The 24,657-nt window shown below is 35.2% G+C and overlaps 1 protein-coding gene across 2 annotated transcripts; it reads left to right on the top strand.

The window, feature by feature from the left end:
• Positions 1 to 10,139: 10,139 nt before the first annotated feature.
• LOC132616022 (cyclin-SDS) lies at positions 10,140 to 17,915 on the top strand. 2 transcript variants are annotated; one of them, XM_060330628.1, is made up of 9 exons: positions 10,140 to 11,102; positions 11,676 to 12,662; positions 13,636 to 13,797; positions 16,174 to 16,340; positions 16,685 to 16,813; positions 16,928 to 17,108; positions 17,314 to 17,358; positions 17,505 to 17,574; positions 17,751 to 17,915. In XM_060330628.1, exons 1-8 carry the CDS (start codon positions 10,587 to 10,589, stop codon positions 17,532 to 17,534), a joined length of 2,217 nt encoding a protein of 738 aa, XP_060186611.1. In that variant the 5' UTR covers positions 10,140 to 10,586; the 3' UTR covers positions 17,535 to 17,574; positions 17,751 to 17,915. The 2 variants fall into 2 exon arrangements, with proteins under 2 accessions (XP_060186611.1, XP_060186610.1); XM_060330627.1 differs by having other exon boundaries at positions 10,141 to 11,102; positions 17,505 to 17,915.
• The last annotated feature ends 6,742 nt before the right edge of the window (positions 17,916 to 24,657 follow it).

Consider the following 24,657-nt stretch of genomic DNA (forward strand, 5'->3'; position numbering starts at 1 on the left):
TCTTCAACTCGTCAATCTTGGAAGCATTCTTGCCTACAATCAACATATCATCCACATATAGCAGAAGGATGATAAAGTCATCATCAGAAAATCTTTGTACAAACACACAGTGATCTGAAGAAGTCTTCTTGTAGCCTTGCTCCCCCATAACAGACTCAAACTTCTTGTACCACTGTCTGGGAGCTTGCTTCAATCCATATAGACTCTTTTTAAGTTTGTATACAAGATTTTCTTTACCTTTTGCCTTGAAGCCCTCAGGTTGTTCCATATAAATCTCCTCTTCTAAGTCACCGTGAAGGAAAGCAGTCTTCACATCCATCTACTCAATCTCCAAATCAAGACTAGCAGCCCAACCAAGAACTGTCCGAATGGAGGACATTTTCACGACAGGAGAAAATATTTTGTCAAAGTCAATACCTTTCCTTTGACTAAATCCCTTAACAACCAATCTAGCTTTGTATCTGGGCTTCAAGCTGTGTTCTTCGGCTTTAACTTTGAACACCCACTTGTTCTTCAAAGCTCTCATGCCCTTAGGCAATTTCACCAACTCATAAGTATGGTTCTCATGCAGAGATTTCATCTCATCTTGCGTGGCTTCAATCCATTGATCCTTGTGCTTATCTTCCATGGCCTCCTCATAACATTCAGGTTCTCCCCCATCAGTGAGTAATACATACTCATTAGGTGAATAACGGGAAGAAGGAACATGTTGTCTAGTAGACCTTCTAAGTGGAATATTTGACTCATCCACGACTTCATGAGTAGGAGCATCTACCTCATCAATAGCAGCATCATTGTCATCATTAACATGTTGATCTGGAACATGAGTCTGGGCATTACCATCGTCATTGAGCCCACCAACGTCATCAACATTTGTATGAGGGACTTGATCAAGATTAACTAAGCCTTCAGAACTTGAAGATTTTACCTTCTCCGCTTTGTTAATATCTTCAATGGTTTGATCCTCCATGAAGATAACATCACGGCTTCTCACGACCTTCTTTTCAATTGGATCATATATAACCAAACTCATCAAGGCCATAATCAATGAAGATGCACTGCCTTGTCTTGGCAGTTAATTTTGACCTCTCATCTTTAGGCACATGTACAAAAGCTTTGCAACCAAACACTTTCAAGTGGTCATAGGAGACATCCTTGCCATACCAAACTCTGTTTGGAACATCACTTTGCAAAGCAACCGTAGGGGATAGATTAATAACATGTGCGGTGGTCAACAAAGTCTCACCCCAAAAGGAATTCGGCAACTTTGCTTCAGAAAGCAAACATCTAACTCTTTCCATCAAGGTCCTGTTCATCCTCTCTGCTAAACCATTAAGCTGAGGAGTCTTAGAAGGAGTCTTCTGGTGTCTGATACCTTGTTGCTTGCAGTATTCGTCAAACGGTCCACAATATTCACCACCGTTATCGGTACGAATACACTTCAGCTTCTTTCCAGTTTCTCTTTCAACTGAAACCTGAAACTGCTTAAAGACACCCAACACTTGGTCTTTAGTCTTTAAGACGTAGACCCAAAGTTTCCTTGAGCAATCATCAATAAAGGTAGCGAAGTAAAGTGCACCACCCAAAGTCCTTGTCTTCATTGGACCACATAAATCTGAATGCACCAACTCAAGCAACTCTGTCTTTCTTGAAGGAGGATGAGACTTGAAAGAAACTCTATTTTGTTTTCCCGCCAAGCAGTGCTCACACTTTTCTAGTTTAGCACTTTCGAAATTTGACAATAATTTCTTTTAGCCAGAACATTTAGTCCTTTCTCGCTAATGTGGCTAAGCCTCTTATGCCATAACGTTGAAGAGTTATTGCTCTCAACTACATTCACTATATCAACACAGGTAGAGGTCGTAGTCCAGTATAGACCACGACGCTTTTCGCCACGAGCCACAATCATGGAACTTTTAGTAAGCTTCCACTTCCAACACCATTGGTACTGACATATCCCTCATCATCTAAAACACCAACAGAGATCAAGTGCAAACGAACATCAGGTGCATGCTTTACATTGTTTAAAACTAGTTTAGTTCCAATACTAGTTTTCAAACAAATCGTTCCAACACCAGCCACCCTAGATACAGTCTCATTACCTATACTCAAAGTTCCAAAGTCACCCGGAGTATAGGATGAGAAAAATTCCTTCCTTGATGTCACATGAGATGCGGCACCACTGTCCACAACCCAGCTTGACTCATCACAAGCAATATTTATCAGATCCGCATCAAGGACAGTAACAAGATCTTCCGTAGTGACAGCGGCAACACGATTGCCATCTTCTTTCTTTTCCTTCTTATCTTTATTCTCCTTTTTCAAAATCCGGCAGAACTTATTTGTGTGTCCTTTTTTTCCGCAATGATATCACTCAATATCTTTAAGTCTGCTTCTGGATTTGCTTCTATGATGTTCTCTATTTTGAGAACCACGATTCTTGCCTCTCCCCCTAGTGTCAGTCACCAAGACATCTGATGAGGAGGAACCTTGAGATTTTCTTCTCATCTCTTCATTTAAAAGACTGCTCTTGGCAAAATCCATAGAGATCACACCATCTGGAGCAGAATTTGACAATAAAGTTCTAATAATTTCCCAAATCTGGTAGGGAACCAAGTAGAAACAAGTCATGAATTTCTTCATCAAAATTAATGCCCATAGCAGATAACTGGTTCATGATCCCCTGAAAAATATTCAGATGATTTGTCATTGCGGAACCATCGTGGTATTTTAAACCCAGCATTTGCTTTATCAAAAACATCTTGTTGTTACCAGTTTTCCGAGCATACAAACTTTCAAGATGCTCCCATAGGGTCTGAGCATGTGTCTCCCCAGAAATATGGTTCAACACATTATCGTCAACCCACTGTCTAATAAAGCCGCAAACCTGTCGATGCAACAAATTCCACTCTTCATCTGATTTATTATCAGGCTTTTTATTGGCAAAGACAGGTTGATGAAAATTCTTGACATAGAGCAAATCTTCCATTTTGCCCTTCCAAATGACATAATTTACGCCACTCAAAGTAACCATTCTACTAGTGTTGGCTCCCATCGTTTATCACAAATACAAATACTATTTTATTCGAAGACCAAAGTAATTATTTTCTGATGTGGAAGTTCAGACTGCGCTGCAACCACAGAGCATACTTAGACAGAACCTTGGCTCTGATACCACTTGTTGGGAATAAAATAGACCCGCAAAAATAATATTCACGGTATTAGTGATAAACGCGGAACACTAACTTATGGTTAAATCAGCAAGAATAAAATGCATCAATAATGACACCAAGATTTTACGTGGAAACCCTTCTGAATAAGGGAAAAACCACGGCCAAGAGGAGCAGCTGATATCACTATAGCAAGGAATTTTACACTGTGTAGTAACGAGTACAAATACTCCTAAGACCACTACACCCTCAAAAGAAAAGAAAAACACTCTTTTGATTTTTCCCACCTCACTACAATATCACTCACACTCTATTTTTCTTCACAGACTATTTTCTTACACAGTCTATGGTATACCTCACTTTGCTCTCACTCAGATGTATTGTCTGAGATTATTTTGGTGTGTCTATAAACTGAAAGAGAGCTCCCTATTTATAGGGATGGAGTGTGCAATTTTTCCTCTTGGCATTAATTGGCCTGTGTCAATTCTTCAATCTTGCATTTAATTTTGCCGGTGCCAAATTCAAATAATGGGGCTGGTCAAAGTGATTTTGTCAAAGGAAGAAAATCTTCCTTCCTTAAAATATGGGATAGTGATTTTGTCAAAGGAAGAAAATCTTCCTTCCTTAAAATTTAGCCGGTGCCAATGTCAAATAATGGGGCTGGTCAAAGTGATTTTGTCAAAGGAAGAAAATCTTCCTTCCTTAAAATATGGGATAGGGACTGGACCCCACAAATCTCCCCCTCCAGTCCCATTCACCTGAAGGAGGGTACACTGACTTCTAGTTTGAGTGCATTCTGACGAGTTCTTTGCACAGTTCGAACTTGTCTCTCGATACTACCTTGGTCAGCATATCAGTGGTATCAGAGCAAATATTAACCTATTCCATTTTCTTGGCATATAGTGTGTCATTGTCCTCATGAGTTAAATACATGGTGTCAATTTAGCACTAAAAAGAAGAGAGCTAAATCTCAAAGCTAACAACCAAAAACTACTTAGAAAAATTCCAGCTATTATCAATAACTTGTAAATACAAGTGTAGACTATAAATAATCAATATATTGCATAATCAAACAAAAAAAAGGCAGATTCTAGAAAACAAAGAAGTTTAAAACACAAAGCTGAGAAATCTCAACATATCCATCTAACTAAGGAATGAGTTACCTAGAATGAGCAACTATTATAGTTACATAGGAAGAAAGACGAATAATAACCAGTGTTGTTAAAGGAAGCGATCTTAAGCCCGAAAGCCCTGGTTGTGCACTTATACTCAATTAATATTTAGAAATATGCGATCAACTAAAATATTACAGAGATGATATTGGTCAAAAATTTGTAAATACACATTGCGGAAATAGCAGAGTGAAGAACAAAAAATATAGCTTTTTCCAAGCTTATTCTGCTTTTTGGTCTTTGATGCAGTAAGCAACACATCCCTTCAGGCTGGATAGTCACGGTTTTCCTGTTTGCTAGGCCTGAAGAGTGATCAAAATCACAAAAGAAATTGACTTCACAATAATTTAACTCATGCCAAATTAAAAATTTTCAAACAACAAAATCAATTAAGTAAACAACACAAATTTTTTACAATTGGAAATATCACCTCACCAAACATGACAAGCTTAACCTCAATAGCAAAACATATGTATAAGCTTCCTAGATCCCATACAACATTAGAATTCTACATGACAATATGTACTTCACAATTAATCAACAATCTTATCACGTAAAGCAGACATTACAAGTCTAAATGATAATTGCATGTACGCTATAAAGATTAAACAAAAAAAGTAATCTTATCACGTAAAGCAATGGACAACTTCAACTGATGATATCAATGGAACATAATTCTGATCTAAAAGTCCTATAAACAAAACATCCCTATATTATAACCAAAAAAGAATTCCTATTGATGAGCACGAAAAGATACAAAGAAGAAAAGCTTTAAACATGCTTATACCGACAATAAACTATAAAATATGCGACAAGTATACAACCAATTATGAAGTTTATTATGTAAACTACCAGTCAGTTTTGTAACAAACTATATTTCTTGATGAATTGATGTATATACATTGACGTATAAAGACTACTCTACCCTTATAAAGATATGTGCAAATAATACTTAATACTTATCAGCCCCCCCTCAAGTGATGTAGGATCCAAAAGAACACTGAGCTTGTCACGCAAAAATATCAACCGTGGAGAGGGAAGAGGCTTGGTTAACAAATCCGAAAGTTGATCTTGGTTGGGGACGTATTGAACTTGTAGGGCACCAGAAGCCACCTTTTCTCGAACAAAGTGAATATCAATTTCAATATGCTTAGTGCGGGCATGCTGGACAGAATTGTGAGCCAAATAAATACTGCTAACATTGTCACAAAATATTGTAGAAGACGAAGGAGGTAGATTGAGATCCCTCAGTAATATTGACATTAGGTGGTGGAGGCACTAAATCCCAAGTATGGTTGGCCATGAGAGCATTGTACTCTTCAGCCATTGCACGTCTCCAATGAGGACATTTGTTAGCATCCGTAAAAGAAGATGGTTCGGATGGAAGAGAAGAGGTATGAGAGATCAAGGATGGCAGGATCCATGTTTTGAGTGATCCTGTTTGCTTGCGGGTAACCATATGATGAATCATAGAGAAAGAAGGAGATAATTCTGAAGAAGTTACGGGTGTCGGAGATGCGGTGGTAATTGGATTGTGCGCATCTGTAGGTGTAGTATGTGTAGGAGTGAGTGGTTGAGCCACATTGGGATTCTGTAGTTGGTTGGCTAAGGATAAAGAACGTACTGATGCATTATTTAGATGTTGAGTTGCAGACGGAGTAGGTTGGTTGTTAAGAGCTGGCACTAAAGTAGGAGAATAAGCTGGAGAGGATAAATGTGAAGTATTGAGATTAGATACGAAATTAGAGTTTGAAAATAAGGACGAATTTAAAGGAGAAAGATTAGGAGGGAGCTGCCGTGGAGAATTATGAAAGCTAGTAGGCAGGGATAAATCAATTCTGTTAGGAAATTTAAAAAGAGAAACAGCGGCTGAAGCAGAACATTGTGAGATTAGATACGGATAAGGAAAATAATTTTCGTCAAATCGTACATGGCGAGAAATAAAAACTTTGTTACTGGAAGGATCAAAGCATCGAAAACCTTTGTAATTTAATGGATAGCCAAGAAAAACAGAGTGTTTGGAACGCAGACTTAATTTATTTTGGCAATAGTCGCCTAAGTTAGGATAACAAGAACAACCAAAAACACGTAAATGATTATATGCGGGTGGCTTATGAAAAAGAAGCTCAAAAGGAGTTTTGTAATGAATTACAGAAGACTGAAGAATATTGAGAAGATGAACAGCAGTGTGGAGTGCTTCTACCCAAAATTGAAAGGGAAGAAAGGCTTGAAAAAGAAGAGAACGTATCATATTAAGAATGGTGCGATGCGTACGCTCAGCCTTTCCATTTTGTTGGCGCGTATGTGGGCAAAAAATTCGAAGAGAAATACCATTGTTGTTCAGAAAAGAGCGAAACACACCAAGCTTAACATATTCGGCAGCCCCATCGCATTGTAGCATTTTTATTTTAGAAGAAAATTGAGTAAAAACAGATGCATAAAATTGCTTAAACATGGTGAAGGCTTTGCTTTTGCGTTTAAGAGGAAAAACCCAAGAGAACTTAGTGAAATCATCATGAAAAAGTATGTAATAACGAAAACCAGTAACTGAGGGGACGGGAGAAGTCCAAATATCACTATGTATCAATTCAAATGGAGAGGAAATAAAATTACTGGAATTCATGAAAGGTAGTTTGTGGTGCTTGCCAAGTTGACAAGCATTACATAAGGAATCTAAACGCTTCATTGAAGAAGTACAAGGCGATTTATTTTCTCAAAATAAACTAGCTAAAACTAAAGTGCTTGGATGTCCTAAACGACGATGCCAAATAGTTGGAGAAGCACGAATTGCAGCAAAAGCGGTAGAAGCAACACCACCACCAAAGGAAGAAGACGAGAGAGAGTAGAGAGGTCCAGCACTATTGCACCTGAGAAGTGTTTTCATCGTCTTGAAGTCCTTGATAGAAAAATCAAAATCATCAAACTCAATAGAAAATTTATTGTCCTTAACAAATTTTCGGACACTAAGTAAATTAGCAGAGAGATGTGGAACAATTAAAACATCTTTTAGAGAAAAAACTGAAGAGGGAGTAGAAAGATTACCATGACCCGTATATGAGATCGGAAGCTGAGTTCCATTACCTACTATAACACGATCATTACCATCGTAAGGAGAAACTGAAGATAGATTAGTAGCATTAGGTGTCATATGAGAAGAAGCACCAGTATCTACGTACCAATGGGTATTATTTGATGAAGCATATGATGCTGGTGTAGATTGAGGTTGAGTGGCTGAAAATAGAGCTTTAGGATTAAGAGAAGGGCAGTCACGGGCAGAGTGATTTTGGGTGGAAACAAAGTTGACACTGAACAAAACTGTAGCCAGGAACGAAAGAAAGGAATTGTGGTAGTGGACCTAAAATAGAGGAACCATGAGGTTGAGGGTTGAAGTACTGGGGTGTAACAACAAAGGGCTTTGAGTAACCATGATTATGACGACCTCTACCTCGTCTGCCATTAGAATTACGACCTCCGTTATAATTTCTACCACGACCTCTGCCATGAGAATTTGAAGATTGTTGTTTTGCAACAAAAGCGATGGTAGAATGATTTGCAGAAGGAGAAGAAATACTTGCCAATTGAGACTCATGAAGAAAAAGAAGAGAACGAGTTTCGACAAAAGAAGGAAGAGGGACCTGGGTAGATATAGAGGTACAGGTACTAACAGACATATAATCCGAGGGAAGGCCAGACAGAATTTGAAGAACAAGATTTGTGTCTGATATTGGATTACCAACAGAGGTTAAAGCATCAGCAATCGATTTGAGACGATGAACATATTCATTAATGGAGAGATCACCCTTTTTAAGATTATGAAATTGAACTTTAAGTGGGAGAGTACGAGAAGAAACTTGATCACGAAACAAACGTTCTATTTGAAGCCAAGCTTCACGCGCAGTGAGAGAATGATTTGGTTTGATAATAGCTTGGAGAATCTCTTGTGAAATTGTAGCTTGAATCCATGAAAGAACAACAGAATCCAGTTGAATCCATTGATGGAAAGACGGACTAGGGACTGAGGTGCCGTTATCATTAAGAACAGTGGGTGACGGACAAGAATTACTGCCATCAATAAAACCGTAAACTCCATGACCTTTGAACACAGGCAAAAAAAAGTTCTCTCCATAGCATATAATTGGTATAATCAAGAACAGTAGGGACCAGATTTTTGATGTTAGAGAGAGAGCTGGCAGAATGAGAGGAGGCATTAGGGAGAAAGAATTAGCCATAACTGTAGAGGTTGAAGAAGTAGACGAACTAGTCATAACTGGAGAGGTTGAATAATTAGATTGACTGGAAGAAGATGCCATGAATCTAGAAAGAAAAAGAACGTAGATATAAAACCTAAGCAATCTGATACCATGTAACAAACTATATTTCTTGATGAATTGATGTACATGTACACGATATATATATATATATATATATATATATATATATATAGAATATACATCGACGTATAAAGACTGCTCTGCACTTATAAAGATATGTACAAATAATACTTAATACTTATCAAGTTTGAAACTTACCTGGCAAGAGATTTATGTGGCTTTACGAACCTAAAAACAACAAAACAGTTACCGAGAACCTAAGCAAACTACAAATAAGTCATTAAATAGTTCAAACCCTACGCTATTAAATAATTCGAACGCTACGCGATTAGATAGTTCAAAATCAAAACCTAGAAAGTTATCATCAAACTGTTACTAAATAATGATCACAAATTTTGTATATATATAGCAATAAGTACAATATAGAGAAAAGCTTTAAACATGCTTATACCGATAACAAACTGTAAAATCTGTGACAAGTATACAATCAATTATGAAGTTTATTATGTAAACTACCAGTTAGTTTGAAACTTACCGACAAGAGGTTTATGTGGCTTTACGCACCTAAAAACAACAAAACAGTTACCCAGAACTTAAGCAAACAACAAATAAGCCATTAAATAGTTCAAACGCTACTCTATTAAATAATTCAAACGCTGCGTGATTAGATAGTTCAAAATCGAAACCCTAAAAAGTTATCATCAAAACCATTACTAAATAATGATCGTAAATTCTGTAAATATATATTAAAAAAACCGCAATAAGTACAATATAGAGAGTTTCAATTAGAAGATTAAGTTGAAAACCTTGATAAGAATCGTATCTCCCAGGAAAAGCTGAAGTTTCTTCATATTAGCTACTAAAAATTTCAGCAGTATAACTCATGGAAAGATTCGTAAATATTTATGGTAGTTATAGAAAGATTAAATTAAATTGGAGTCTTTAGGTAGTTCCATAAAGATTAAAAAATATGACAAGATTGGTATTCATTGTCGAAGGAATCAAATTATTTATGGTAATGTTTTATTGTTTAACTAACCAAATTAGGTATGCCTTGTTTTATTTTCTAACTCCTACGAGCAGTCAAACATGTACTTATTGCAGTTATTATTGATTTTAGCTATTTCTTCAAATAAGAAAAGAATTATTATATGGTAAAATTGTGGAGATAGTAAATGACTATTTTATTTATTGTAGAGTCTTTTAATGAAGGGAAAAAAATTCAATCAACATTTCTAAGTATATATATATATATATATATATATATATATATATATATATATATATATATATATATATATATATATATATTGTATGGCTACAGTAAGTTGTTTTCAAATATAAAAAGAGTTCATTCTTTTTTGCATGAATTAATAAGAAAATAAGTTCACATAAATTGAAACGGAAGGAGTATCTTTTTAATATTTTGAATTGTCAATTATTCTGACTTATAATATATTTTACTTAGTTTCCTAATAGGTAATTCAAAAAATTTAAAGATTCCTCAAATTCATGATCAAAATTAAACTGTTTGACTCTCGAAATTCAAATTGTGTCACATAAATTCGCACCTCCAGAATAATTAAAACTGTTCATATTTTCTCAATTTAAAATAAAATCCAATATGTATACCTTGTCTTTCCCCAACACAACCTAATGTACATGAAATGAAAATGCAAATGAAGGATTTATACAAAAGTGCGCGAGAAAACAAAAAAGAAAAAAGAAAATGTGATGAGAATTGAAAGGAAAAAAGCAAACAACGTGACATCAACGTAGGCCCCACTCAGCTACCACAGCGTATATAAACCCCCACACTCCCATTTCCTCTCCTCACAAAACAAACACCATTAACGGCTTTCTCTCAGTTTCTCCCACCCAGTTTTCACACGTTCTAAGCAGAAGTACAAGCAATGAAGCGAAAGTTACAACACTCCGAAGCATCATCACTTCATCAACCGGCTGTAAAGAAACAGCTTCGATCAAAGTTACCTCGCCGTAAACGATCATATATCTCTCCGATAATTCTACCTTCATTCTCTATTTCAAATTCGTCTCATTTAACTAGTGAAATTTCACGTGATTCGAGCAAAAGTAATTCTGTTAATAAGCGTGAAATTGAAGGAGAAAACGAATTTCGTAGAGTTACTAGAGCTTATTTCAGGAAGAATAATAATCAGAAGAAGAATAAGGATGATGCTGACGTGGAATTATCGGAATGCTCTTGTGTTGATTCGTGTACTTCTCAATTCATTGGAAAAATCACAAAAAATGAAGATCCAGTTGAAATTGAGGATTCTGATGCAATTTCGACATTAGTGAAAGTTTCTAGTGATTTTTGCGATAAAATATCAAAATCTGAAAGCGATGTTGTTGAAGGAACTGCGATAATCAACGACGAAGTAATTCACATTTCTACTGAATTCACTGTAAGTTGTATTAAATGATCAGCTTGCTTCAATTTGCACTGAAAATTTACATTTCTACTGAATTCACTCTAAGTTCTATTAAATCTACTTGCTTCAATTTGTACTGAAAATTTACATTTCTACTGAATTCACTGTAAGTCTATTAAATCTACTTCCTTCAATTTGCACTGAAAATTTACATTTCGCAATATCTAATTTGTCTAAATTCAACGATTTTGAATTTCACATTTCTACTGAATTCACTGTAAGTGCTATTAAATCTAGTAGTACTTCCTTTAATTTCTACTTGAAATTTACATTTCACAAAGTCTAATTAATCTCTCTCTAAACTCATCGAATTTAAAGTTCATAAAATACTGAGATTAGTGAAATCAGCTGGTATGAGATTGAGATAGTAATGTATTGTTTTTTGTTGAAATTCACGTGTTATTGAAGTTCCTTTTTTGTTGTTGATATTTTATAAGTAACGGAGTATTTGTTAGCTTAATATCATTATGATTCTGTTATTTTCCTTTAATTTTAATTTACATTTCACAAAGTCTAATCTCTCTCTAAATTTACGTTTCAAAACAGAAGAGAAATGCAAAAGTCATTGAAGAAACTGAGGATTCTGATGCAATTTCAACATTTCTCAAAGCTTCTAGTGATTTTTCCAGTAAAATCTCAAAATCTGTAGTTGAAGGAACTGCGAAAATCGACGATGATGATGTGGTTTCATTCAATTCAGTGTTACAATCGCCTTCTGAATCGAAATGTGGAAATTTATCAGTTCAAGCAATCAAATGTACTGAAAACAGAGCAATCGAAGAAGATATGGAGTCCGAAGTTTCAAAATTATCTGCTGCAACACATGCACATGATAAGCTCAATGGAAGCGCAGCTTTTGATCTAGAATGTTCTGAAAATTTCTCAATCAAATGTAGTGAAAACAGAGCAATTGAAGAAGATATCGAGTCCAAAGCTTCACTAATAGAATTATCTGCTGCAACACAGGCACATGATAAGCTCAATGGATCAGCAGAATTTGATCTAGAATGTTCTGAACAAGGTCAAAACAGAGCAATCGAAGAAGAAATCAACTCTAAAGTTTCACAATTAACTGCTGCAACACAGGCACACGATAAGCTCAATGGAGACGCAGAATTTGATCTAGAAAGTTCTGAACAAGGTGAAAACAGAGCAACAGAAGAAGAAATCAACTCTGAACAAGTTTCAAAATTATCAGGTGCAACACATGCACAGGATAAGCTCGATGCTGATGCAGAATTTGATCTAGAATGTTCTGAGAATTTTTCAATTATTGACGTCTCTGATGACTACTATTCATCAGCTTACTCAGATATTTTTCCGGATAGTTCCGATATAGATCTATCGGATTATAGTCCATCGTATTGGTATGAATCTGGAAGCCAATTTTCTGAGAAATCGAATGTAGATGCTACTCCTTCACCTACTTTCACGTTGTTTCTTTGGTTTAGTCAACAGTTCTGTAGATCAACCGTTGCTTTGCAATCTACTCATGTAAACTCATCTGAAGATCACGTTTCTACTGAATTCACTGTAAGTTCTATAGTTTTAAAGTTACATTTCATAAAATATAATTAATCTCTTTCTAAATTCATCGACTTTGAACTTCATAAATACTGATGTTGAGATGTAATTATTGTTTATGTTGAAATTCACATGTTATTGAAGTTGTTTTGTTTATATTGTATATTTGGTAGTTTAATATCATTATGATTATGTTATTTTCCTTTAATTCGTTCTGAAACTTTACATTTCACAAAAATATAACCCCTCTCTAAATTCATCAAATTGGAAGGTCATAATTATAGACACTGAGTAGTTGAATTCATGAAACAAATATAAATGTAGCAGAGTAGATATAGAGAAAATAGATGGCGGATTCAACTACTCTGATTTTTAGAGATAACTATTGTTCCTGTTGAAATTCATGTGCTATTGATTTTTTTTTTTGTTGTTGATATTTTATATTATTTATTAGCTTAATATCATTATGATTCTGTTATTTTCCTCTAATTTGTACTGAAAATTTACATTTCACAAAAACTAACCTCTCTCTAAATTCATTGATTTTGAAGTTCATAAATACTGAGTAGTTGAATGAAAAACTAATATAAATGTACCAGAGTAGATATAGAGAATGTAATTTATTCAACTAGTTTGAGATTGAGATAGTAATGTATTGTTTTTGTGGAAATCCACGTGTTATTGAAGTGTTTTTTTTTTCTTTCAAATATTGTATATTTGTTAGCCTTAATATCATTATGATTATGTTTATTTTCCTTTATGAAATACAAATACTGAGTAGTTAAATGAAACAAACATAAATGTACCAGAGTAGATATACAGAATTTAAAACTAGCGGATTCAGCTGGTATGAGATTGAGATAGTAATTACTATTGTCTCTGCTGTAATTCACGTGTTCGTGTAGCTCTTTTTTGATAGTATTGCGTATTTTTTAACCTTAATATCATTATGATTCTGTTTATTTTCCTTTATGTATGGAAGGGATTGGAAAATGAAGAGGATGAAGAGAGCTATAGGATGATAAGAAACAGAGAGAAGAGACAATTGTATCTACACGATTATGCCGAGGAATACTGTTCCACTACACACTATGGCGATTTAATCGTACAGCAGCGGTTACAGATGGTTCATTGGATACTTGAGGTTAGTTAGCAATGAACGTGTTACACTTACTCCCCGCATTACTTTCTAGTTGATCTGAAATTAATGCAGTTAAAAATTTGAAAAAATTACGCTCTATGTCTACTAGGATAAAATACTTACGCCATGTAGTTCATATTTTGAGTTTGTTACCGGTTTAGCCCATATTTATGTATAAACACCTTTTATGCACTATTCCATCCATTTGACTTGACACGGAGTTTAAGAAAGTTAAAAAGACTTTTGAATCTTGTGGTTGTTAACTAAAGATATGTAAAATGTATTAAAATGCTCTTTAATCTTGTGGTCTTAAACAAGCGATGTGGAAAGTTGGAATTAAGAGTTGCCAAAAAAGGAAAAAGATATTCTTTCTAAAACAGACTAAAAAGGAAAGTAAAACAAACATTTTGAAACGGAGAGAATATTGTATACATATATACAAGGTGGATACATTATGTATAATGCTTTCCCCAGATATAATATTGTATAAACTAAAATATGGCTATGTGGTGTAGTATTATATGTTGGGTTGTATATTTCTGAAAATTTTCCAGATATATTTTGAACAATTTCTCTGGAAATTGATGCTATTATCAGATCAAAGTTTTGTGACATGTTATATATGTGGGAAATTTTACGGCTAATAGTGCATGTGGAAGTTATAATTTCTAACCACTGGTAGTAAGGCAATGGAATCCACCTTGCACGTGAGCCTATAATGTTGCTGTCCATATTGCACCATTTTTCTGAAATGATGAAATAACGGTCCATAGATTATAATCCTCCCTTTTATATTGCACAAGATGTTTGATTAGATACAAGAGATAATGAGTTATACATAGAATAAGGAAATTAATTAGTTACTATTTCTTTAGTGTATAGGAAACTAATTGGATACTTGAGGTTAGTTAGCGATGAACATGTTATTAATCCCCCCGTTCCTTATTAGTAGTTGATCTGAATTGCAGTTAAAAATTTCTCTGGATATTGATGCCATTAGCCAATCAAATCAATTTTGCGTGACATGTTATGTATGTGGAAAAATTTACGGCTTATAGTGCATGTGGCAGTTATATTTTTAACTACTGGTAATCAGACAATGAAATCCAGTTTGCACGTGAGTGTTGCTGTCCATATTGCGTGATGGGGGCTTGTGTGCGCTTAAATATTAGTGGTACCATTTTTCTGGAATAAAGTAACGGTCCATCGAGTATAATGATTGAAATTTTATTTGATAAGACATTACATAGAATTTCAAAATTCAAAGAATTAAATCAATTTAAATTCATGAAATCTGTGATAGTTGATATCGTCAAACATTTTGGAGAGATAGAAAATGAGAAGGATGTCATGTAAGTTGAAATAGACAGAGTATTATAACTCGCTACTCAGACCTTTCTATAATGACACCCGCATATAACAGCACCTCTGTATAATAGCTAAGATTTTTCGGAATCGATTTTTTATGTTATATTTTACTTCTCTATAACAGCATTTCACCTATAACGGCAACCAACTTTATAGCAGTACGCTCTTTGTAAAATTACCCCCCATATAACAGCTATCCTCTTTTTTTAGTAATATAATAATTAATCATCTTTATAAAAATAGAATATCTATAATTACCAATAATAAGAGTAGAAATTTTGACCAAATATTTGATCATTTAATACACTATTTATGACAAAAAAATATCATATGAATATATATATATATATATATATATTCATCATTAAACGATTTTCCTTCGTTATACAAAGTGTGATTAAGCTTAGAATTTGACAATTAAAATGAAAATTAGATTTTATGCATCTTTTTTGCCTATAACAGCGAAGTATTATTTAAATGTCAATGTTGTTATAGGTGTATAACAGTCATTCTGAAAAATTTCGGACCCAACCATACTGTTATAGAGAGGTTTGACTATATTTGCTTTCTATCCATAGAGCAACTCATAGAATAATCTTAAACTAAAAATAAATGAAAAGGTGAAATTTTAGGCATTTCAGGTGTTTACCATCAAAATGGTTCTTAAAACCCAGTGGTACTGGGAGTAGTCCAATTCCGCTTAACTGCTGTTACTTACAATTAAAAAAAGATTAGAAATTTTACAGTTCTTTAGATGGTGGAAAGTGAGAAAGTATTCCTTGGCATCTCAAGATTCCCATTTTTTCTGCTGAGAATTGCAATATAAAACATAGCCTTTTGTTTTCCATACTGATGGATACTACTAATCTTGATTGAGAGCCTTGGTAATACAAGGAAAGAAAAATTTGACCCAACAGCCTATGCTTCGGAAATTTACATATACAGACTAATTTCACTAGTGTTTTGGGGGTTTACCCTGCAGTCTAATGTTGGACATTATTTCTTTTACAGCAAGCTACGAGGAAGGACCTTCAGAAGGAGACCATGTTCTTAAGTGTCAACCTCTTTGACAGATTTTTAAGTAAAGGGTACTTCAGAACCAAAAGATGCCTTCAAATTGCTGGCATAGCCTGCCTTACTCTGGCAGTCAGGATAGAAGAAAACCAGCCTTTCAACAGGTAATGCTTCTTGCTCTGATATTATTTAGGCCTTCTTCAATTGAGAGCCACCAGAGTATCAGAATGAATTAAAGAAAGTGCATTGAGAAAGAGCTTGAAATCAAATGTAAAATCTGAGGGAGTTCAGCAATTGCAAATTACCTTGCATTCATTTTCTGCGATGTTACTGGGAAATATAGCAAAAATTTCAGAAAGGAAAGCTCAAAGTGACAAGAGTGAGGACATTACACAATTCAAAAGTCTTTATATTTAACATTCCCTATCATTATTAAAGAATACTAATCTGATTAGGTGTCATTTGCAAAAGAGCTACTTATTTGACAAGTTCACAACTTCTGTTTCAGCATTCGCCAGAAGACATTCGTTGTTGCAGGCACTGCATATAGCTGTTCTGAAGTGGTGGCTATGGAGTGGCTGGTGCAGGAGGTCCTCAACTTCCAGTGCTTTCTTCCAACAATATACAACTTCTTATGGTACAAAGATTAACCATGTTGTACAGTTGCTCAAGATCTGAAATTTGATGATTTTGCCTTACCTAAATAAGAGCCATCCATCTACTTTATACGTATTTTGTCACAACAACACAGGTTCTATCTTAAAGCTGCTAGAGCTGCTGAACATGTGGAAAGGACAACTAAATACCTGGCAGTACTAGCTTTGCTGGGTCATGAGCACTTGTGCTACAGACCATCAACTGTAGCATCTGCACTGGTGATTCTCGCTTTATCAGCTGCCAATCTTTATGCCTCCTGCCATTTGGTTACGAAGGTAACTTCTGAAAGGCATAAATATTTAATCCAAGTGAAAATGTATCTGTGACTTTCTTTTAACTTGCAAATGCGACTTCAAACACGAATACACGTATTATTCTTGAGCACTACTTTGCAATTGACTGTTTTCTTCAAGTGTGGTCTCATGATGGATAGTGCATTTGAACTCCAATTCACATGATTTTTCGTACCTTCATTCGCAGACTCATGCCAAAATAAAGGACGAAGATTTACCTGAATGCATAAAGGTACTATATCCCTACCTACCAGTATTTAGCTCAATTTGTTTCTCTGCAGAAACACAGGCAGAGTAGAAGTTGTGATATTAGTTTAATGAAGTTTACTGCTTTACCTTACCAAAGAAGTTTCCTAATGGCACGTTCATACATGACAGAGCTTGGAATGGTTGGTGAAGTACATATGATATGAAGGTGGAACAGCATCACAGTACATATGATATGAAGGTGGACCAGCATCTCAGTCATTCTTCTCATATTTTGGAGTCAATCGGTTTAATCTTCTCATTCTTTTGCTGAAACTTTTTCTTAGTCTCTTCTCAAAGTCACATGTAATAACTTCAAGATATTCTCTTGAAGTTTGATCAAGTGATGCTTACTTCATTATTTTGTCCTTGTAACAGGACCAAATATACACTTTATGTCTACTGTCCTTACCAGGAAACAAGATGTAGAAAGAACATAAAGCCACTCTTGTATTCAGTAACGCCTTGTATCCAAAAGTATCAATGACAATAAACAATGATTTTAGCTGATAAAGAAAATTTGTGATCTATGTTGAACTCAAATATTGAATGAGAAAGAGAGTTTGGCAATGGCAAAGTTGAAAGCTTGTGCTATTAATTTAGTATGGCCTATGCCTCAACAGGTTAATGCTCACTCTCCTGGTTTTATTTTACAAGCCTAGCCAACTGACTTAGAATGCCTCAACAGGTAAATTCTCACTGTCCTAGTGTTATTCTGAAAAACTACCTTACAACCACCACAATTCAAAGGACAGAGCACAGTCAAAACGAGTAATTCAAGCAATATATAATGTTAATCGTTGCTACAAACTTCGGCAGCAAGATCATCCAACTCGGAACTAAAATCAACCATAATACAAAATTGTTGACCTTCATATCTAGCTTGATCAATGAAAACCTCTAGCTACTGTTTCCCAAGCTTTGCTGCTGTCCACAAATTCTTCTGGCAGAGATCTCAGTATTAGGGCCGCAAGAATGCAATTCAATGATTTGTGGTGTCGGGATATCTCCAATATCACAAGGAATTTCCTTTAACTGGTGACAATATTTGGGAACTAAATATGCGAGACTTGGGAAGTGATAATCCATGGCCCTCCAATGTACCAAGTCTCTACTCAAGAAGTAGGAATTTGAGCCTACAAAACCCCTCTTCATCTGGTTCCCATTCTGGTCCCTGGAAGGCATAGTTTTTCAGTTTGAGAACTTGGTAACATGCCAAATAATTCGGGCATCTTCCCATGGTAGATGGCTAGCACTTAATGTCAACTTCTTGAGGTTTAGACGCAACACATTCCAATGTCTGATGTAACAAGGTTAAAAGTTTTCGATATTTACGACTTTAGATTTTCCAGGTTATTGAGAGCATTGCAAGGCCGATCGTCACTGAAGGAGTTTTCTTCTGTTTCCAAAATGGTCAATTTCTTTAGTTTGGGAACTCTAGCAACAAGTCCAGGGGAAAAACTGGCTGAGCTTATTTTAGTGTGTTTGTAGGTTGTAACTGAACCTTGAAATGGGTGTGCCTTAGCAGCTACATCATCTAGATTTGTAGTGGTAGTGCATGGCTTCCCCCCCCCCCCCCCAAAGTAACAAACAGGGTTTGGAGGTTCTTGAGCTTAAAGATTGATCTGGGAAGCTCACCATGAACGGAGAGCGCGATAAATGAACTAGTTTGTGACTTGAATAGGGAAGAAATATATGAAAGAAATGGTTGTCCATCTCCAACAATCTGAGCAATTTGAATAAGCACATGATGTGTATACAAAGATATCCGAATGAAAATGAAGATGGCGATGAACTTCTAGAGAAAATTTTGCCTGGTTACCTTCTCACAACCAAAAGTTGCAAAGAATATCATGAATGCTACATGTTTTGACTCTACCATTAGTCCTCTTTACAATCATAATTAGGCATCTATCTATGCGATCCTGCAAGTACTATGCTGCTACTTGTTACTGAGTTTTAAGACTTACACAAATTCTTCAACCATCCATAGCCTAAGAAGCCTCATCCACACAGGAATCTCAAGATCTTTTGGGAACCCTTCCATATAGAGAAAGCCTAAAACTTTCAGACGATGAGGCAAGTAGTTGTAACTCAATGCTAATATGTCTGAGCATTGATTCATCTCTCTTGTAACCAGTAAACGAACCCTTTGTGCAAAACTTATCCAGCTACTCGGTGTTGCACTAGTTTTTGGAGAGAACTCCACATACCACGACAATTGTTAGTTGTAGTCCCAAGAATTTCTCTGCTACCTCCTTTCCAGTTCTTGCTTGTCACCACGATCTGTCCTACTTCCATTTTTATCATCTGGAAAGTATCTTTTTACATTTTCCCAAGCCTTGATACTCCCACACATCATCCATGACAATGAGATATCTTTTCCCTTTAAAACTTTTGTAAAGCTTCTCGCAGCCAATTCCTCGTCGTTCTGTTGATATTCGTTGGAGTTAATCTGAGTGACAGAACGCAGAAGGCCTACTAGCATATCTCTTACTCTATACTGTTGAGATACAGTAACCCACACGCAAATGTAAAAATAATACACCATATAAAGGATCATCAAAAGTTTCTTTGCTAGTGTAGTTTAACCAATATACCTGTTGAACTGTGAACCTTGTGTTGGAAAAAAGAAAAAATCTTTTCTTGATTTTTGTGATACATGAATTATTTTAGTTTATGAATTAGGAAGGGTAATATATTAGTCTTAGATACATGCATTGCTTTATTCATGAACTAGGGAATAGGAAAAGTTTAGAATTAAATCATGATACATGTACTAGAATAGGTACATGTAAGAAGAAGTTGTATGCATAGCTAGGCACTAGTACAACATTTTATGTAAGATATTGGTGGACAAATATTTTTCCCACTCGTGTTCAAACTTCAAAGAAAATTATTGATTGAGGAAGCAAGCAGAGTAAGCTAAAGAAGAATCATTTCCTCTACTTGTCTTCAAGGAAGAATTTGAATGATTGAGATTGTTTCTCCTCATCAAATTTCCAACGATACCCCCCATACCAAAAATCGTTACGACTACAAGTTTAACTGATCAACAATTCTCGTGAACTCATCATGTAGCCCTACCAATACATCCTTTACTGAAATCAAAACAGATGGAGTACATAATGTACCTTGAGATAATGGAAAATTATCTTCTGCTAAATCCGTAGCTTTGGCTCAAATCCTGTAATATTAAAAATTCATTTTATCTTGTATAGCTCTCTTGTCCAACAATTAACGCGAAAAATCTTTTCTGTCATGAGTTTCTTTGAACCTGAATCAACTGAATAACCAAACATTAGTTTACTCAAATAAATCTTATGCCCAATATGACACATCTCTAATGCATCTTTCTAAATGTATTACCATATCTTCGTGATTACTGCATTCTTTTCCAGAGTCCTCAACAAAGGCTTGCAAGAAATTGACCATTTCACAGAGAGATTCAATTTCACTTCTTCTTATTGGATGAATTAGACATGGAAAACTGCAGCATAAGCCATTTTTTCAGCTCCCTTTTGTGGGTATAAATATAAAAAATGTGATTTGCGAATTTTTCAATAAATTTGATGCCCCTTTCGTTCCTTTTCTTTTTTGTCCTCTAATTCTGTTGGTAGAAAATAGGTAATGATGCTTAAAGATGCAAGAAAAAGGAGAGAAGTAGACAGAGAATTGCAAACATCTGACATAATGAAATGTTAGGGGTTTATCAACCCTTTTACTTTCGCAATGGATTAGCAAAAAGTTTTTTTTTTTTTTTTTTTTTTGGTGAAAATGGAAATACGACCATATTGATATTCAACTTAACAACCAAAGGGAAGTTTTAAAATTTTTTAGCGTTGTCTTTCAACTTGGCTTACTCTCGAAATGATTATCATTCTCCGTGTCTTAGTCATTCATGTCAATTTTTACCAATATTCTAAAAATAAATCTATAAGTGTTGTAAAACTAAATAATTTTAAAGAAGAAAAGTTTTAGAGAAATGGGAGAAATTTCGTATTTCACTTCTTGTTTTGGTGTACATAATAGAAGAAAACACTCCCCTATTAATAGGAGAGCAACTTCTTGCCCTCCAAGTAATATAAGATGGACATACATATACTCATATATATTTACAATATAAAATGACCGTACATATACTTATATATTTTATAACACTCCCCTTTAAATATTTATTAATAGATAATATGCCTAGTTAAAATCTTACTAGGAAAAATCATGTGGGAAAAATCCTAGTGGAGGAAAAAAAGTATACATATCCGAGAATACGCATTAATGGCTGCCTCATTAAAATCTTGCAAGGAAAACCCAATGGGACAAAACCTCGGTTAAGGGGAAAAGAGTACGACACGTATTATCCTCCCCCCAATGAAAATACTACTTAATGTCTCGGAGACGACGCACTCCAATCTTGTATACCAGCTTCTCAAATATTGAAGTTGGCAATGCCTTAGTGAACATATCTGCTAAATTATTACTTGAGCGAACTTGTTGAACATCTATTTCACCCTTCTTTTGAAGATCATGAGTAAAAAAGAATTTTGGTGAATTTGTTTTGTTCTGTCTCCTTTAATGTATCCTCCTCTTAGTTGAGCTATGCATGCAGCATTGTCTTCGTATAATGTTGTTGGAATATCCTAGGGGTGGCAAATGGGCCATTTGGGCTAAAGTTGAGCTGGTCAAGATGGGTTGAACCTATAGATGGGCCAAAACCCAACCCTGCCTAAAGCTTGTTTGGGCTAAGATGGGCTGGGTCAAAATGAGCTAAATGAAGGATCATAACTCAACCTGCCCAACTTTTTTTTTCCGGTAAAAACGGATATTTTATTCATACTAGAACATTACATTAGTAGTAGTAGCCACATAGTCAGTAGTAGTACACACATATTCGCTATCATCTATAGCTATTACATATAGGTTTCCTAGACTTGCCAAATTATTACACATAGACAACGAGACAGTTTTAGTAGATAATTCTCCTTCCTTATCTGCTTGAACTATTGTTTGAGCAGGAGTCGGAGGAGACGACACGACATATAACTGGTTACACACTGACAGCTTGGAACCCATTTTCGCCAAAACATGAGCACATTTGTTCCCCTCTATGCCTCACTACTGGATTCTGCAACCTCCTCAATAGGCACCTGCATTCATTGATGAGAGACTGATAGTTAGATCATGGAAGTTGTAAAAGTTGTAGGATCTCGACAGAATCAGTTTCTATTTCTATGGGAACAAGTTGTTGTTGTGCTGCAATTGAAGCCCTTGTAGCAAGGCCTGCAGCTCTGGAATGAGGTGATTATAAGCATTAATTTTTTTCCAAAAACCGATAATCCATTCACCGCTGGAATTTCGTATAACACCGCCTACACTACCAGAGTTATCTTTATTGGAGAAAGCTCCATCCGTATTTTGTTTAAAATGATGTGAGGAAGGAGATATCCAATTGACAGCAATGGTTTTGTGAGTGTGTGGTCTCGAGCAAGGAGGTGAAGTGGTGCATTTATATTCTAATGCTCTCATGATGACAAGTTGGGTTGGCTGCATGTTAGCCATACTATGGAAGCTATTGTTATTACGATTTAACCAAAGATGCCAGAGTGCGAAGGGGTAGAACTCTTGCCAATGCAATAGGTTGTTATGTATGGGTATATCAATGGTATTTAGGACATGGAGCCAATGGGATTGCTGTGTGGGAATTCTTTGTATATTGATCCCAAGGTCAAGCCAAATTTTTTTTGCAATGTAACATTCGAAAAATAAGTGGTGGGTAGTCTCATTATTGATGTTGCAAATAGGGCAGAGGGGCTCAATTGGCATACCAATATGGTGTAGGTAAACACGACAAGGGAGTCTGCCATGCAAACAGAGTCAAAGGAAAATTTTGATTTTATTAAGCGTGTGCAATTTCCATATCCAAGCAAATTCATAACGAGTTGAAGGGGCGTTGTTTAGGAGTTCATGGACATATTTGGTGGTAAATATACCATTGGAACTTGGTCCCCAATATGGGGTATCTAGAGACTAGAGAGGCTCGTACTCGAAGGTCTTAGAGGGATTTGGAAGGAAAATTTGTTCCAGTCCCACGAATTCCAATTCCAAAGGTTATGTAGACGGTAATTGGTTTCTTCTCTATGCAATGGTCCTTGGAGAATGGATCGTAAATTTTTACTAGCGAGAATGGTGTAGGTAAACAAAAGGGAGTCTTCCATGCGAACAGAGCCAAAGGAAAATTTTGATTTTATTAAGCGTGTGCAATTTCCATAACCCGCTCAACTTAACCCACCTTTCAACATTTTGAGAAACTAAAATATCGATATTCTTTGATTGCAAATATTCGCTCGTTCATGTTTTTCTAAATAAATGGTGTTTTAAAGATTAATTTTAAATACTTATTGGCTATAAAAAAAATTCAAACGTATGCTTTTACTCAAAATAATAAAGATATTCACTATAAATAGTTCCTCGTAAGCTATTCCAGTACATAAATTATATTTGAAATTATTCCGAAAAGTAAATCAAAAGAAAATTAAATGTGAATTAACGTAATGAATAGTGATTTTGTCAGATTCATCTCTTTTACCCCTTTGCCTTATTTATATAATTTTATGATTGTCTTTTACATAACTAGGAGTGTCAAACGTGTGTCGGATATAGGTGGGTCGAAAATCGGTTAAACAAAACGGAACGCATAGACCCTCAGAAAAAAAATTAAAACTTAAAAATAAAAAATTACTAGTAAAAAAGTTAAAATAAGGAAATAAAAAATATTTTTTTTCTAAAAAATAAACATTTTAAAAAATAAAAATAATTACAAAATTAAATTTAAATAATAATTAAAAAAAAGTTAATCATGTTTTGTAGCTTTTATACTAATCAATGGATGGCAATTGATGGGTCAATTTGAGCTCATTTGATGGGCCAGTTTAGGCTGATGATTGTAATGGGTCAACTTGGACTAGCCTAAATCAGATCTTTAAAATTACTTTAGCCGAAACCCATTAAAGCTTGGGCGGGTCAAATGGGTTTGGGCTAGTTTTGCCACCCCTAGAATATGCCCTTCAAAAGTAAGACCACATGTCTTCTGGTTGTGTTGTTATTGACCTCAACCAAACACATTCTCGACTTGCTTCATGAATGGCTATTATCTCTGCATGATTTGAAGAAGTAGCAACCATAGTTTGTTTCATTGAATGCCATGATATGGTTGTACCTCCATATATAAATAACTTGTCTGAGATCGACCTTTATGTGGATCAGACAAATATCCTGCATCTGCATA

The sequence above is a fragment of the Lycium barbarum genome, chromosome 10 (assembly GCF_019175385.1).
Source record: "Lycium barbarum isolate Lr01 chromosome 10, ASM1917538v2, whole genome shotgun sequence".
NCBI lineage: Eukaryota > Viridiplantae > Streptophyta > Magnoliopsida > Solanales > Solanaceae > Lycium > Lycium barbarum.

What these genes read in the sequence shown, in the direction of transcription:
- LOC132616022 (XM_060330628.1), top strand. Translation starts at nt 10,587, where the DNA reads ATGAAGCGAAAGTTACAACACTCCGAAGCATCATCACTTCATCAACCG. An exon ending in ACATTTCTACTGAATTCACT is followed by an intron (nt 11,103 to 11,675) that starts GTAAGTTGTATT and finishes GTTTCAAAACAG; the next exon opens with AAGAGAAATGCAAAAGTCAT. An exon ending in TGGTTCATTGGATACTTGAG is followed by an intron (nt 13,798 to 16,173) that starts GTTAGTTAGCAA and finishes TTTCTTTTACAG; the next exon opens with CAAGCTACGAGGAAGGACCT.